The sequence below is a fragment of the Halteromyces radiatus genome, assembly GCF_025201355.1.
Source record: "Halteromyces radiatus strain CBS 162.75 chromosome Unknown BX664scaffold_1, whole genome shotgun sequence".
In the NCBI taxonomy this organism is placed as follows: domain Eukaryota; kingdom Fungi; phylum Mucoromycota; class Mucoromycetes; order Mucorales; family Cunninghamellaceae; genus Halteromyces; species Halteromyces radiatus.
In genome coordinates, this window is record NW_026251687.1 from 4,282,253 (window position 1) to 4,294,861 (window position 12,609).

General features: G+C 36.1%; 3 protein-coding genes across 3 annotated transcripts; all 3 read left to right on the forward strand.

The window, feature by feature from the left end:
* Window positions 1–69: 69 nt before the first annotated feature.
* On the forward strand, window positions 70–6,158 carry BX664DRAFT_355473 (uncharacterized protein). Its single transcript, XM_051547816.1, has 14 exons — window positions 70–424; window positions 494–633; window positions 698–969; window positions 1,032–1,112; window positions 1,186–1,252; window positions 1,319–1,654; window positions 1,723–2,314; window positions 2,405–4,138; window positions 4,240–4,457; window positions 4,537–4,623; window positions 4,692–4,760; window positions 4,823–5,039; window positions 5,130–5,428; window positions 5,493–6,158. The coding sequence occupies exons 1-14, from the start codon at window positions 229–231 to the stop codon at window positions 5,919–5,921; spliced, it is 4,737 nt and encodes a 1,578-aa protein (XP_051405706.1). The 5' UTR covers window positions 70–228; the 3' UTR covers window positions 5,922–6,158.
* A 1,962-nt stretch (window positions 6,159–8,120) lies between these two features.
* On the forward strand, window positions 8,121–9,986 carry BX664DRAFT_255874 (Sec23-binding domain of Sec16-domain-containing protein; the record flags this gene model as incomplete). Its single annotated transcript, XM_051540435.1, has 4 exons — window positions 8,121–8,833; window positions 8,927–9,261; window positions 9,346–9,517; window positions 9,617–9,986. The coding sequence occupies 4 exons, from the start codon at window positions 8,121–8,123 to the stop codon at window positions 9,984–9,986; spliced, it is 1,590 nt and encodes a 529-aa protein (XP_051405707.1).
* A 185-nt stretch (window positions 9,987–10,171) lies between these two features.
* Window positions 10,172–11,426, forward strand: BX664DRAFT_34306 (uncharacterized protein). The gene has a single exon (XM_051547256.1). The coding sequence runs from the start codon at window positions 10,289–10,291 to the stop codon at window positions 11,339–11,341; it is 1,053 nt and encodes a 350-aa protein (XP_051405708.1). The 5' UTR covers window positions 10,172–10,288; the 3' UTR covers window positions 11,342–11,426.
* The last annotated feature ends 1,183 nt before the right edge of the window (window positions 11,427–12,609 follow it).

Here is a 12,609-nt window from a genome sequence, read left to right on the forward strand (position 1 = left end):
ATCATTATTTTCCCAAATTTCTTTCTTTTTTTTCTCCCTTCCCACTTCCCCCCTTTTTATATATATATATATATTTATTCATATCAGCTTAATTAACTCTTTCCATTCCTTTTATTCTATTCCCTTTTCCTCTATTATATTACATATATTATATCTTCATTTAGTACATATATACGCACGTCTTTTTTTTATTTTTATTTTTATTATCTTTTTAATATATCGGTAGTGATGGATATGTTTGTACGTGGAAAGTCGAAACCCAAACGACGTCCTGAACTATCAACACCAATCATCTCCACTCCTATACCCCAACGATCTTCCAGTCATAGTTCTCATTCTCCAACTGGTCATAGTCCTCCTTTTACAAATACAAATAGTGGTTATACTTCTATTGCTTCAACTAATACTGAAGACTATTTCTCTGGTAATAATATACTTTAAATGAAAACAAAGAACTCCTTTTTTATTCACTTTTATTCTTATTTATTTTTAGGACGTGGTGATGGATCCTCTATACGAAGTTCTCAATCATCAGCTACTTATTCCCTACCAAGTAATGATAACGATACCATGAATACTCATCCTGATAAATTGACTGATACTGAAATACAAGATCTTTTTGAAAAAATGCTGGTAAATTTTAATGAAAAAAAAAATATAAAAACTCTTTATATTCACTTGATTTTTATTATATTAGACAAGAAGAGGGATTCATGATCCTACAGCAAGAAATGTTATGATTGGCTTCACTATGGAAAAGAAACGATTGATGGTAACTCAAGATATACAAGCTGAAGCTGTCAATGCTTCTAATATCCCTTCTGCAACTATATCTACAAGACGTACCGCAGATCGAAATAAGGAGGTGGAAAATAGTCCTGAATATTTTGTCAAGAAATTATCAGAAAAAGTCATTAGTGGGAAAGTGATTGGTCATTTAGCTGTTGGTTTACGTACAATGCCTCTTAGGTAAATTCAAACTATTTTTTACTCTCATGATTAATTTGACTAATTTTATTATTATTAAATAGTTGGGTTAGACAATTTATTGAAATGCGTGGTTTACAACTTGTTACAGAATCATTAACCAATTTGAATAGTATCAAACAAAAGTAAGTAGATACGTTTTGAATAATGCGATAAGTAATATAAACAGTCTAATCACCTTTTCTTCGTTTTATTTAGACGAGATCTAGAAATTCAAATTGAAGGTGATATACTGAAATGTTTCAAGGCATTATTAAATAACAGGGTAAGATATTAGATAGAATGGATCATCCTACCTTTTTTTTTTTTTTTAACCTACTTTGTCTCTTAGGTTGGTGCCAAGGAAGCCATCAAACATCCTCCTTGTATTCAACAAATTGTTAATTGTATTGTCTCTCCCTCTATCATCACTCGTCGATTGGTATGTGAAGTTTTGGTCTTTCTTTGTTATTTTCAAGTACCATTAGGTCAAGAAATGGTTCTTAAGGCTATGGATCGTATGCGTGATTCAACAAGAGGATTGGGTCGATTTGATTTGTGGCTACGAGAATTGGATATTTCTTTGGGTGGTCGTGGACGTATGGGTAGTATGGTCGGTGCAAGCGATGACTTTAAGCGCTTAGGTTCTCATGGTAGTGCAGCTGATAGTCAATTAGCTGAATACGCTGTAAGTTCAAAGAAAAAAGAAGAAAAAAAGAATAATCTGATACTGATCTACCTTTTTTTTTTTAAAAGCTATACAACATGATCTTTGTCAATGCAATCATCAATGTGGTAGATGATACCGAAGTTCGAATTCATTTACGAAATCAACTCAATGCATCTGGATTGGAAAGAGTGATGGAAAAGATGGCTGAACTTGGCAGTGAACATGTGGATCGACAAATTCAAGAGTACAAGAATTGGTCTGAAAATGATCATGATGATATTATGGAAATATATCATGAAAAAGTACTTCGAAATATGAATGATCCAAGGGATGTATTTGAATGTGTATTATCAAGTGTAGAAGGCTCTCGTGGATATGACTTTTTTCTCAGTTGTCTTCAACATATGTTATTGATTCAAGAAGAACATGGTCTCAAATCAAGATATTTTCAAATCATTGACAATTTGGTGACTCAAGTAGTACTGGATCATAAAGGCTTGGTGGAAGATTTCTCAGCTTCTTATGGAACTTCTGTACGACATTTAGTGGACAAGTTTGCAGATCAAGATCAATTACAAGCTACATTGGAAGAAATACGAACATTACAAGAGATGTATGATGAAGTTGTCAAGGAAAGAGATGATCTTAAAGTTCAACTTTCTCAAGGAAGTGGTAATGGTAAGGAAATAATAATAATAAAACTAATAATAAAAGATACAAAGTACTAATACTTTCATTTTATTGTTTATTACTGCTTTTACTTGTTAGATGCAACGCAAGTAACTCAGCTCAAGGAAAAAACAGCATCTTTGGAAGATCTTCTTCGGATGTCACGTCACACCATTTCAACACTACAAGGGAAACTCCGGGATTTACAACAGGATTATGAACGAAACTTGGAAAAGGCTCAATCCCAACTCGATACTTTTTATAAAGCAGTGGATGATATGGACGAAGCGGATGGCAAGGATGAAATTGTACTGAATAGAAAGGATTTAGCTAAAGCTGTTGGTCGTATTCGTGCTCAAGAAAGTTTAGAAGGGCGTCAAAATCGTGAAGTGGAAAATACCAAAGACAAGGAATCGGATGCAAACTCTTACAAATCTATGGCAATGGGACTCTCTGAAGAATTCAAATCTCAATTAGCGATGCAATTTGGTTCAAGTACCAGTTTAAATGATTTCGTTTTACCAGGCACTCTACCTTTGATGGGATCTGCTCAACGTCGACCAAAACCTTTACGGCGTCAACTTCATAACGATGAATTTAGAAAATCACTAGCTTCAACTCTGTCATCTGTGGATACATCTACTTCATCTCGTGATAGTCAAGCGGAGAAAAATGGAATATCACCTTTAGTTTCACCAAATTCACCAATACAGTCAATAGCTGACACAACAAATGTAGCTGGTTCAATAGATTCAACAGAAAAGGAAGTCAGGCATACATCACTGGATGAAGTACAGATGATCTCAGCAAATACCACACCCAGTTCAGCCAGATTATCGACGACAACAACAACAGCAACAACAACAACAGCAGCAGCAGCAGCAACAACAGCAGCAGCAACAACAGCGGAAGCAACAACAGCGGAAGCAACAACAACAATAACAACAACAACAAAAGCTGTTATTGATGATACAGCACTTCCATCTCTATCGCCATCATCACCAGTTAATAAGACAACTGAACTTGGAAACGATACCAATCACTCCACTGGATCTCTTGGAGTTTCAACATCATCTTCGTCATCATCGCCACCGCCAACGTTTTCTCCTGCTACCGTGAATCAAAATACGAATTCTGAATCTATTCCACCGCCACCACCACCACCTCCTCCTCCTTTAACCATGGTTCAATCTACAAATTCGACTGAATTCATTCCATTACCGCCGCCACCACCACATCCGATGATCAATCAAACTACAATTCTGACTGAATCCATTTCGCCACCCCCACCTTCTCCTCCTACAACGAATCAAAATTCGAATTCTACTGGATCAATTCCGTTGCCACCACCACCACCGCCACCATCAGCTGGTCTTGGGACATCAAACGGTCCGTCTTCATTCACTGCAGCCATTAAACGACAAGCTAAGAACAATGAAGTTAGAAAGTCTTTTGTACCACCATCCAACAGAAAATCATCCATCTCGATCGATATATCCAAAGGAAATGATCCGACTCCTTCTCCTCCTCCACTTCCACCTGTTGCAGCTCCTCCACTCAACGTTATGACAAGGAAACCAGTCAACCACCTTCCCAATGTCAAGACACGCGCTCTTCAATGGCAAAAGATCAATATGCAACAAATCAAATCTACTATTTGGGAATCTACACAAGATATCGAAAAAGGATGGGAATCGAAAATGGATTCTGAAGGTTTGTTTGATATGATGGAGGAATTATTTGCTCAAAAGGTGATTCCAAAACCCAAGAAACAAATGCGTGAAAAGAAACAAGAAATCAATATCATCGATTCCCGCAAGGCATATAATATCAGTAAGTTGTCAGACCTTTTTCTTTTCTTTTCTTTTTTTTTTTTTTTTTTTTTTTTTTGAAAGAGTGAAAAAGATGAACTTACTTTGTGTATACATTTATAGATATTGCAATCTTGGCGAAATGCAAGCATATACCCTTCGACGAAATCAAACGAAAAATATTGGCTGTTGATGAGAAGTTTTGTACCGAAATTCTATTACGTAACTTGCAACTCAATGCACCAACACCTGAAGAAATGGGGAAATTGTCCGTCTTCCTCAAAACTGCTTCTGAAGACGATCTACAAAACTTATCAAAACCCGATGCTTTTTGTGCCGAGGTATGTCCAAAAAAAAAAAAATAATAAAGGTAATCTCTTCATGATTATTCATTCTTTATGTTTTTATCACGATATTTAGATTATATCCATTGATCGATTCAAAGAACGTATTGATTGTATGCTGTTCAAGGTGACTTTTCCAGAACGGATTACTCAATTAGGACGAGTAAGTAAACTATATCTAAAGAGGATGATGATATGACTTAACATTTTTCTTTTTTTTTTTCAATGTAGAATATGTCAAATGTAATGGAAGCATCTACGTCTTTAAGAGAATCAAAGGCCTTCAAAGATTTTCTAAATGTAAGTATTAGAATAAATAATAACTGTATCATCACATCTTATGATTCTCGTATTTCATATAGATCATCCTGCTGGTTGGCAACTTCTTGAATGGGACCAATTTCCAAGGTGGCGCATTTGGTATTCGAATTGCTAGTATCAACAAGCTTATAGATACAAAAGCTTCCAACAATGATTCAACACTTCTGCACTTTTTGATCAGCACTATGGAAAGCAAGTTTGCGACCACAAGTATGCAGTTATTGGAAGATTTACAACTATGTGGGGAAGCATGTAGAGGTAAACGCATCAAGCTTGTAACAAAAAAAATAAAATAAAAAAATAAAAATAAAATAGGGAATAGCTACTTATTCAGTTTTTATATTCTAGTGACGATTCAAGACTTAGTTAAGGATTACAATGAGTTAAGAGTTGGACTACAACAAATCATACATGAATTAGATCGACATTATGGAGATGACTACGTGGCACCAGAAGGGGATAAATTTGCAAGCATCATGTCAGACTTTAGGGATACAGCAGTAGAGAAGTTTGATCAGTTGGAAGTTCGGTATACATCTATGGATGTAGCTTACAAGGATGTGGTGACGTATTTTGGAGAAAATCCTAGTGATATGAAGCCAGATGAATTCTTCAGTATCTTCAAAACATTTACATCAAGTTGGGAAGTAAGTGTGCATATAATATAAATATATATTCTTTATTAAAAAAAATATTTTTTTTTATGTATAGCGAGCAAAAAGTGACTTGGAAGCCATTCGTAGAAAACAAGAACAAGCAGAAAAAGCAAAGAAATATGAGGAACAACGAAAAGAACGACTCAAACAATCACGATCAGGGGCACAGGCAATTGAAGCAATTTCTGATAATCAAGATGACAAGCATATTATGGATAATTTACTGGAACGACTTCGATCTGGTGAAATGGCAACAGCGACCAAACAACGTAGTCGACGCAATACACTTAGAGAAAGACGAAAAACCAAAACGGAATCAGTGATGATCAAGGCAGAAGATTTATTGAAACATATGCAAAATGAAATTGAAAATATTCCTCCTGTTCAGCAACAGCAACGATCTCGTAGTGGATCTAAAAGACTGGCAAGTTCTCAACGAATGGAACGATTGGCAAGCTTAAAAGAAGAAATGGCAGGTACATAATTATTTTTATTTAGTTTGTTACTTATAGTATACCTCTTCATTATTCTGTATTTATCTTAATGTATTATCAACCTTCCCCCCCTTGATTTTTATTTTATTTTTTTCCCTTTTGTACAAATGATTGAAAATAAAAAAAAAAGCATGGACTTTAATTCTTTTTTTGGGATTTTTAAGTCAGTTTTGGTGGCAACCAATCCAAAAAGTCCACCCAATAAATGGTTTACAACACCGCTTTCGCATTCGATATTTTTTTTTTCTTTCTTTTCTCTTCCTCACTCTTCTTCACACCACAAGGTCTACAAGAACTATTGAAAACGTAATGGCATAAACTCTAATACTGATTAATTTTTATTTTTTTATTATTTATTATTATTATGATATTTAACTAACCATTTTTTATCTTTCTTTTTTTTATTTTTTTTTTCTCTTTACCCCTTTTTCTACTTTTGTTTCCTTCTTTTTCCTCCCTGTCTTAACCCCCCTCTTCTTGTTCTTTTTTTTTTTTTTCTTTTACCACATCCTTTCCATTTTTATATACCGCGATAATTCAATAGTTGACTCAATATGCCTTCATCAAAAGAACCTCCTGTGGATGAAGGTCCTATTCCATTTGGTCATCCAAACCAGCCGAATAGTCATCAAGGTTTCTTTGGCGCACAACAACAACAACAACAACCTATGGCGGTACCAACGACAGCTCCTTTACCTTCATCTGGATATCCTCAACAAGTCAATGGAACTCATCAGCAATCTACCACTATAGATCAGTCATACATAAATCAAACTGTATCTCAAGCTTCATATGGAACGCCCACTCAACATAATCGTCCTCCCATAGTACAACAACGTCAAACGCCAATGAATACATCATCTTCTTTGTTTTTTGACCAATATTCACAACCAAAGTCTCAACAAGAACAACAACAAGTGGCGACGTTGACTCAACCTTACGATCCTTCCTTGTACCAAGGTCATCAACAATATGCAGAATCTGTTGTATCAGACATGGGTTACCAGCAACATTACCAGTCTTTTGACCCTCAACAACAGCAATATCAACAACAGCAGTACAATTATGGTCAACAGCAGTATGAGTATTCGCAACAAGGTTATGCCTACAATGCGCCTCAACAGCAGCAGTATGATTATTCTCAGCAACAGTATGATTATTCTCAACAAGCACAGTATGATTATGGCCAACATCAACAACCTCAATATGATACGACTCAACAACAACAACAACCTCAGTATGATACGACTCAATTACAACAACAACAACAACAACAACAACAACAGCAACAGCAACAGCAACAGCCTCAGTATGATACTGCTCAATTACAACAGCAACATCAGCAACCTCCATATGATACTACCCAGCTGCAACAGCCTCAATATGATGCTTCTCAACAACAACAACAGCAACAACAACAACAACAAAAGCAAGATGCTACTGTTCAACAATCTTATGACTATGCTCAACAATATGATGATTCTCAACAGCTTGCAACTTCTCGGCAATACAACTACTCCAATCAGCAGTACAGTAATGAACAAGCCAATGAATCACCTGCCGCGGTTGTGCCTGACTCCAATGTTGGTACTGTAGAATGGGAAGAATGGAACGATCAACAAATCCCCGTATCTGAATTTGTTGGTCAAAATGCCTCTGTTACTGCTGAACTATCAGCACCTGCTAATGCTGAAATTCCCAATCAACCTCAATTACAACATGATGCTCAACAACAAAAGGATCAACAACAATATGATGGAAAGATCAATCAGGAAAAATATCAGCAAAGGAATTATGTGAACGGTTCATCTCTTGAAGAGAAACAAGGTGATCTGAAAGGCAATCATATTATTGACAACGATCAAGCCCTTTATGAGTTTGTGGATCAAGAAGGATATCAACCTGTAGAATTGCAACAACCCGAACAACAGTACGGTGATAAATCACAGCAAAATGATCAGCAACAACCTTCTATGCCTTTGGAACAACAACAACAACAACAACAAAATCAACAGGCCTTACCTCAAGAACAAGTTTCTTCGATTGAGCAACCTGTAGTCAATCATCAACAACAACAACAGCAGCAACAGGCTCCTGTGGAACATCAACAAAGCGAAGATCAACAATCTCAAGTTTATGTCGGTGGTGATCAGTTGGTCAACAATGCTTTGGGAGTCCAACCTAATCATATGGCTCACACTTATGGTATATTCCCTCCAACTCTCTCATCTCGTATCAGTTCTCCTCAACCAGATGCAATGACTATGGTTCCTTGTCCTGATCCCAACTGCGAAGGTGAAAACAAACCAAAAGCGAAATTCTGTAGTGAATGTGGTCGTCCTCTGACCGGTGCTTCTCGTGCTTCAACTCCTGCTATGTCTGCTTTCAGTCCTCAACAGACTTATCCTTACATGTCACCCTCTTACGGAATGAATCAACAATATTATGGAAATCAAGGTTATCCTGATCAACAAATCGTCCAACAACCTCCTGTCCCAGAAACTCCAGCACCAGATCCATTGCAGCGAAATAGAGGTCATCCCTTGGCCAGTTTTGGATTCGGAGGCAAATTATGTTTAATATTCCCTAGTAAATTGAATGTTCAAGATGCCAACGCCAAGATCATGCCAGGTTTAGTACAAATGAAAAATATCAAGGAACTTGTTCTACCTGATGCCAGTCCATTATCTGATTTTGTGGGCCCTGTTTTATTGGATCCTTCCATGGATATTGCTACCAAGAAAGAATCTGCTGCTACCTATATGGGTCATCGCATCCAAGATTTTTACTCTCAATTACAATCTTTGGAACAAGGTTCTTCTGACTACTATCGTTTGGAAAACAAGTCGCTCTTGTGGCAATTGGTGAAAATGTTGATTCTTGAAGACTTTTCTGGAAACAGGTAATAAAAATAAAAATAAAAGATGAACTACGACCAAGGATTGATTGTTTTTTTTTTTTTTTTTTTTTTTTTTGATGTTTTATATTTATCTAGTGACGGAAAGGACGCTGCTATCAGGTCATTGTTGCATCCTGGTCAATTCATTGTAGAAAGCGATACTCTTGCAATGATCCGAAATTACTTGCTTCAGGGTGATCGTTCTAGTGCTCTTCAATACACCATTCAAGAAAAAATGTGGGCTCATGGTTTGATTATTGGTAAATCTATCGATCAAGGAACGTTTGCCAGTGTGGTGGATCAATTTGTAGACCAAGCTTTAGCAACTACTATTGAAAATGAACATACAGGATTCTATCAAAATGCTCTTGGTGACCGCCCTTCTCTTCGTGTCTTATATTCCTTGTTTGCTGGAACAGGGTCCAATTCTGGTATAATCAAACAAGAATGATTTTAACGTGTATCTTTCTAATTCAACTTTTTTTTTTATTTTTCTTTATATGTATATATTTTAGTCTCTCATTTTATTCCAAGTTATTCAACTCAAGCTATTGAACAGCAACTTTCAGAATGGCGTGAGACCGTGGCTCTTATTTTGGCTAATCGTGTGGAGCAATCGGATGAAACAATTCATAGTCTGGGAAATATTTTGAAAGAAAATGGGTGGATGGATGCTGCCAATATATGGTAAGATAAATATATAAATAAAAAAAAATCTAAATAGGGGTTACAGGGTCTGGAAAACATGTCATGTGCTTATATTTTTTTGTTTTATTTTCATTATAGTTTCATTCTTTCTTCCTCAAAATCATTCTTTGATGACGAATGGTTAGATGGTCAGCTTCTTGGATCTCAAGAAGGCAATGATATATCATCTCCCTTGGATGCTCTTTATATTAGTGAATTATTTGAATTTGCTCTTTCATTGGATCAACGACCTTCTATCCTTCCATTTTTACAAGGATATAAATTGGTTCATGCTTGGTGGTTATCTGATGCTGGTTATGTGAAAGAAGCCTCTCATTATCTTCAATCTATTGTCAATGGTCTCATATCTTATGATAGACCTAGCACTTACTTCCATCAAGGCTTTTTGGACAATCTCAAGGAATTAGCTGAACTTTGTCGTGCGTCATCTGATCAATCCGTTGGGTAAAGGAATTGACAATTGAACTAAAAAAATATGGCATGGATCAATCATATCACTTATACCGACTTTTTTTTTTTTGATTTTTTTCTACCTTTTATTATAGAAATGATCTGGATTCCTCGTTACAAGTTTTAGAAACAAAACTCGATCGTGTCACCAAAGATGATCAAACCGCCATTTTGCCCGTATCACAAACAATCGATGCCACGCAAGATTCTGTGGACCCTTCTTATCTACCATCAGGAATATCTGAAAAGGCACATGATGATACCGGAATCCAGCCCACCACAACACATGATCAAGTACAAATGGTAGACATTCATGAAACAAAGATTGGTCAACAGGAACATGATTACAATACATGTGAAACAACAGACGTGCATAGTGGTTATGAAGCTGTACAATATGATAGTGCGCAACAAGTGGATGATTCTCAACAACAACAACACCAACAACAACAAGAACAGTACAACTTAGGCTATGTGTCTTATGGTCAACAAGGTCAACCTCAACAACAAGGCTATGATTCATATAGTCAATCTGAACGACAACAACCAGCGGATTATATGTATGGATATGACCCTCAACAACCACATTATGAGCAAAACAATGAATACATCGGCACGAACCAAGTGAATGAAAATACAACGGCAACACAAGATGTATCGCAACCTATCGCGGACACTACATCTAACGAAGCAGTGCATGATTATTCAACAACTGTGGGTGGCCAGTCTGAAGTGGCAACGCAAGAAACACAACATCTTGCAACACTACCTACAACTCAAGATCACTCAATGTCATCTTACACTACACAAACTAACACTGATGTTTATACGTCTACTTTTGAAGCCCAAGGTGTTACTCAAGATTATACACATACTTATGAAACTCAAGGTACCATTCAAGATTACACACACTATGAATCCCAAGATACCACCAATCAAGATTACACTCCCACCTATGAAGGCGAAGACTATACATCCAAACAACAAAACGATCAAGATCAAGTCTCTGGAACCATATCTTCCTATGATCCACATTCATCCACTTTTGATGCCACCAATGTTACTGAACCTGTGAATGTGTCATCATACACTCCTTCGTCCCATATGACAGCAAATGATGACGATCATACTGAAGAAAATATCACTGCAACAACAACATTGAACGAAGAAGATGATGATGGATTAGGTTTGGGTAACTATTCGACCAAGAAAGCCAAGCCGGTAGAGGAAAGTAGCAAGGAGGAACACGGTAGTCAAACTGAACGTACAGCTGATTCATCAAAAGCGAGCAAGACGACGGATGATGATGATGACGGAGAAGAAGATGATAAGCAAGGTAAATTGAATGGATGAATGAATGGCGATTTATACATAAAACTGACACTTCATTTTTTTTTTGTATTACCTTTACATAGATCGCAAAGGTTGGGGATTATTCTCCATGTTCTCTAGGGCTTCACCTGCACCCATGGAAAAGGATGAAAAGAAGGCTGTTAAGGCAAACTTGGGCGAAACAAGTACTTTTTATTTTGATGAAAAGGAAGGACGATGGGTCAACAAGAATGTAAGATATTTAAAACATATATATATATATATATATATATATATATATATATATATATATAGATGTCAATCAATTTTCTCATTACCTTTTGTTATTAATATTATTATTATTATTATTGTATAGATTTCTGATATGCCAGCGGCACCTGCCAAATTACCTCCTCCACCCAAAATGAAGCCATCATCAGGATCTAAACCACCTAGCAGCACTAGCAACACTCCTCCTAGTATTGATAACATCTCAACAGCACCACCTACAGGTAGTTCACCTAAACCCTCACCATCATCTGTAGCATCAAACATGCCACCCAAATCCATTGATAATCCTTTAGATGTACGTCAACCTTTACAAGATTTGATGAACGCTACACCTCCTACTAGTGCTAGACGGGGACCTGCCAGCGGAAAGAAGAAGCCGATGCGATCACGTTATATTGATGTATTCAACAATCCTACACCACCATCCTGAACCTCTTTAAAAGCAATCACTCCACTTTTATGAACAAATTCGTAGTAGTTATTTTTAGCCTAGACGATCATTCTTTTATACTTTTTTTTTGTTGCCTTTTTTAAATTTTTTTTTCTTTTTTTATTTGGTTGGATGTCAAAAATAAAATAAAATAAAAAAAGAATACAATGCGTTTTATTAAATATATTTGTGATCAACTATAGTAAGAAGAATAATGGTATTTAGAAAATAGATATATATATATATTATGGAGATACAAATACAAAATGAATGATGAAGGGATGGTTATCAGCATAGAAACTAACATGTAAAAACATACAAAAGGGTAATCAAAAGAAAAAGGTATACAAAAAAAAAAAAAAAAAAGAAAAGGGGGAATCATAAAGAGTAAAAATGAAGTGTACACATGATAATAAAAGATGAGGTGACTTGAGAATAAATAAATAAACAAAGAAGATAGATAGAGTTTAAAAAAGAATCATAGCATTTGCTGAGGCTGAGAATCTTCTTCTTGAGAATCCACTTGCTCCAAACTAGGAAAGGATACATAATCTTTTTGAAAAGACCAAGTTTGTTTACCATCATGCCA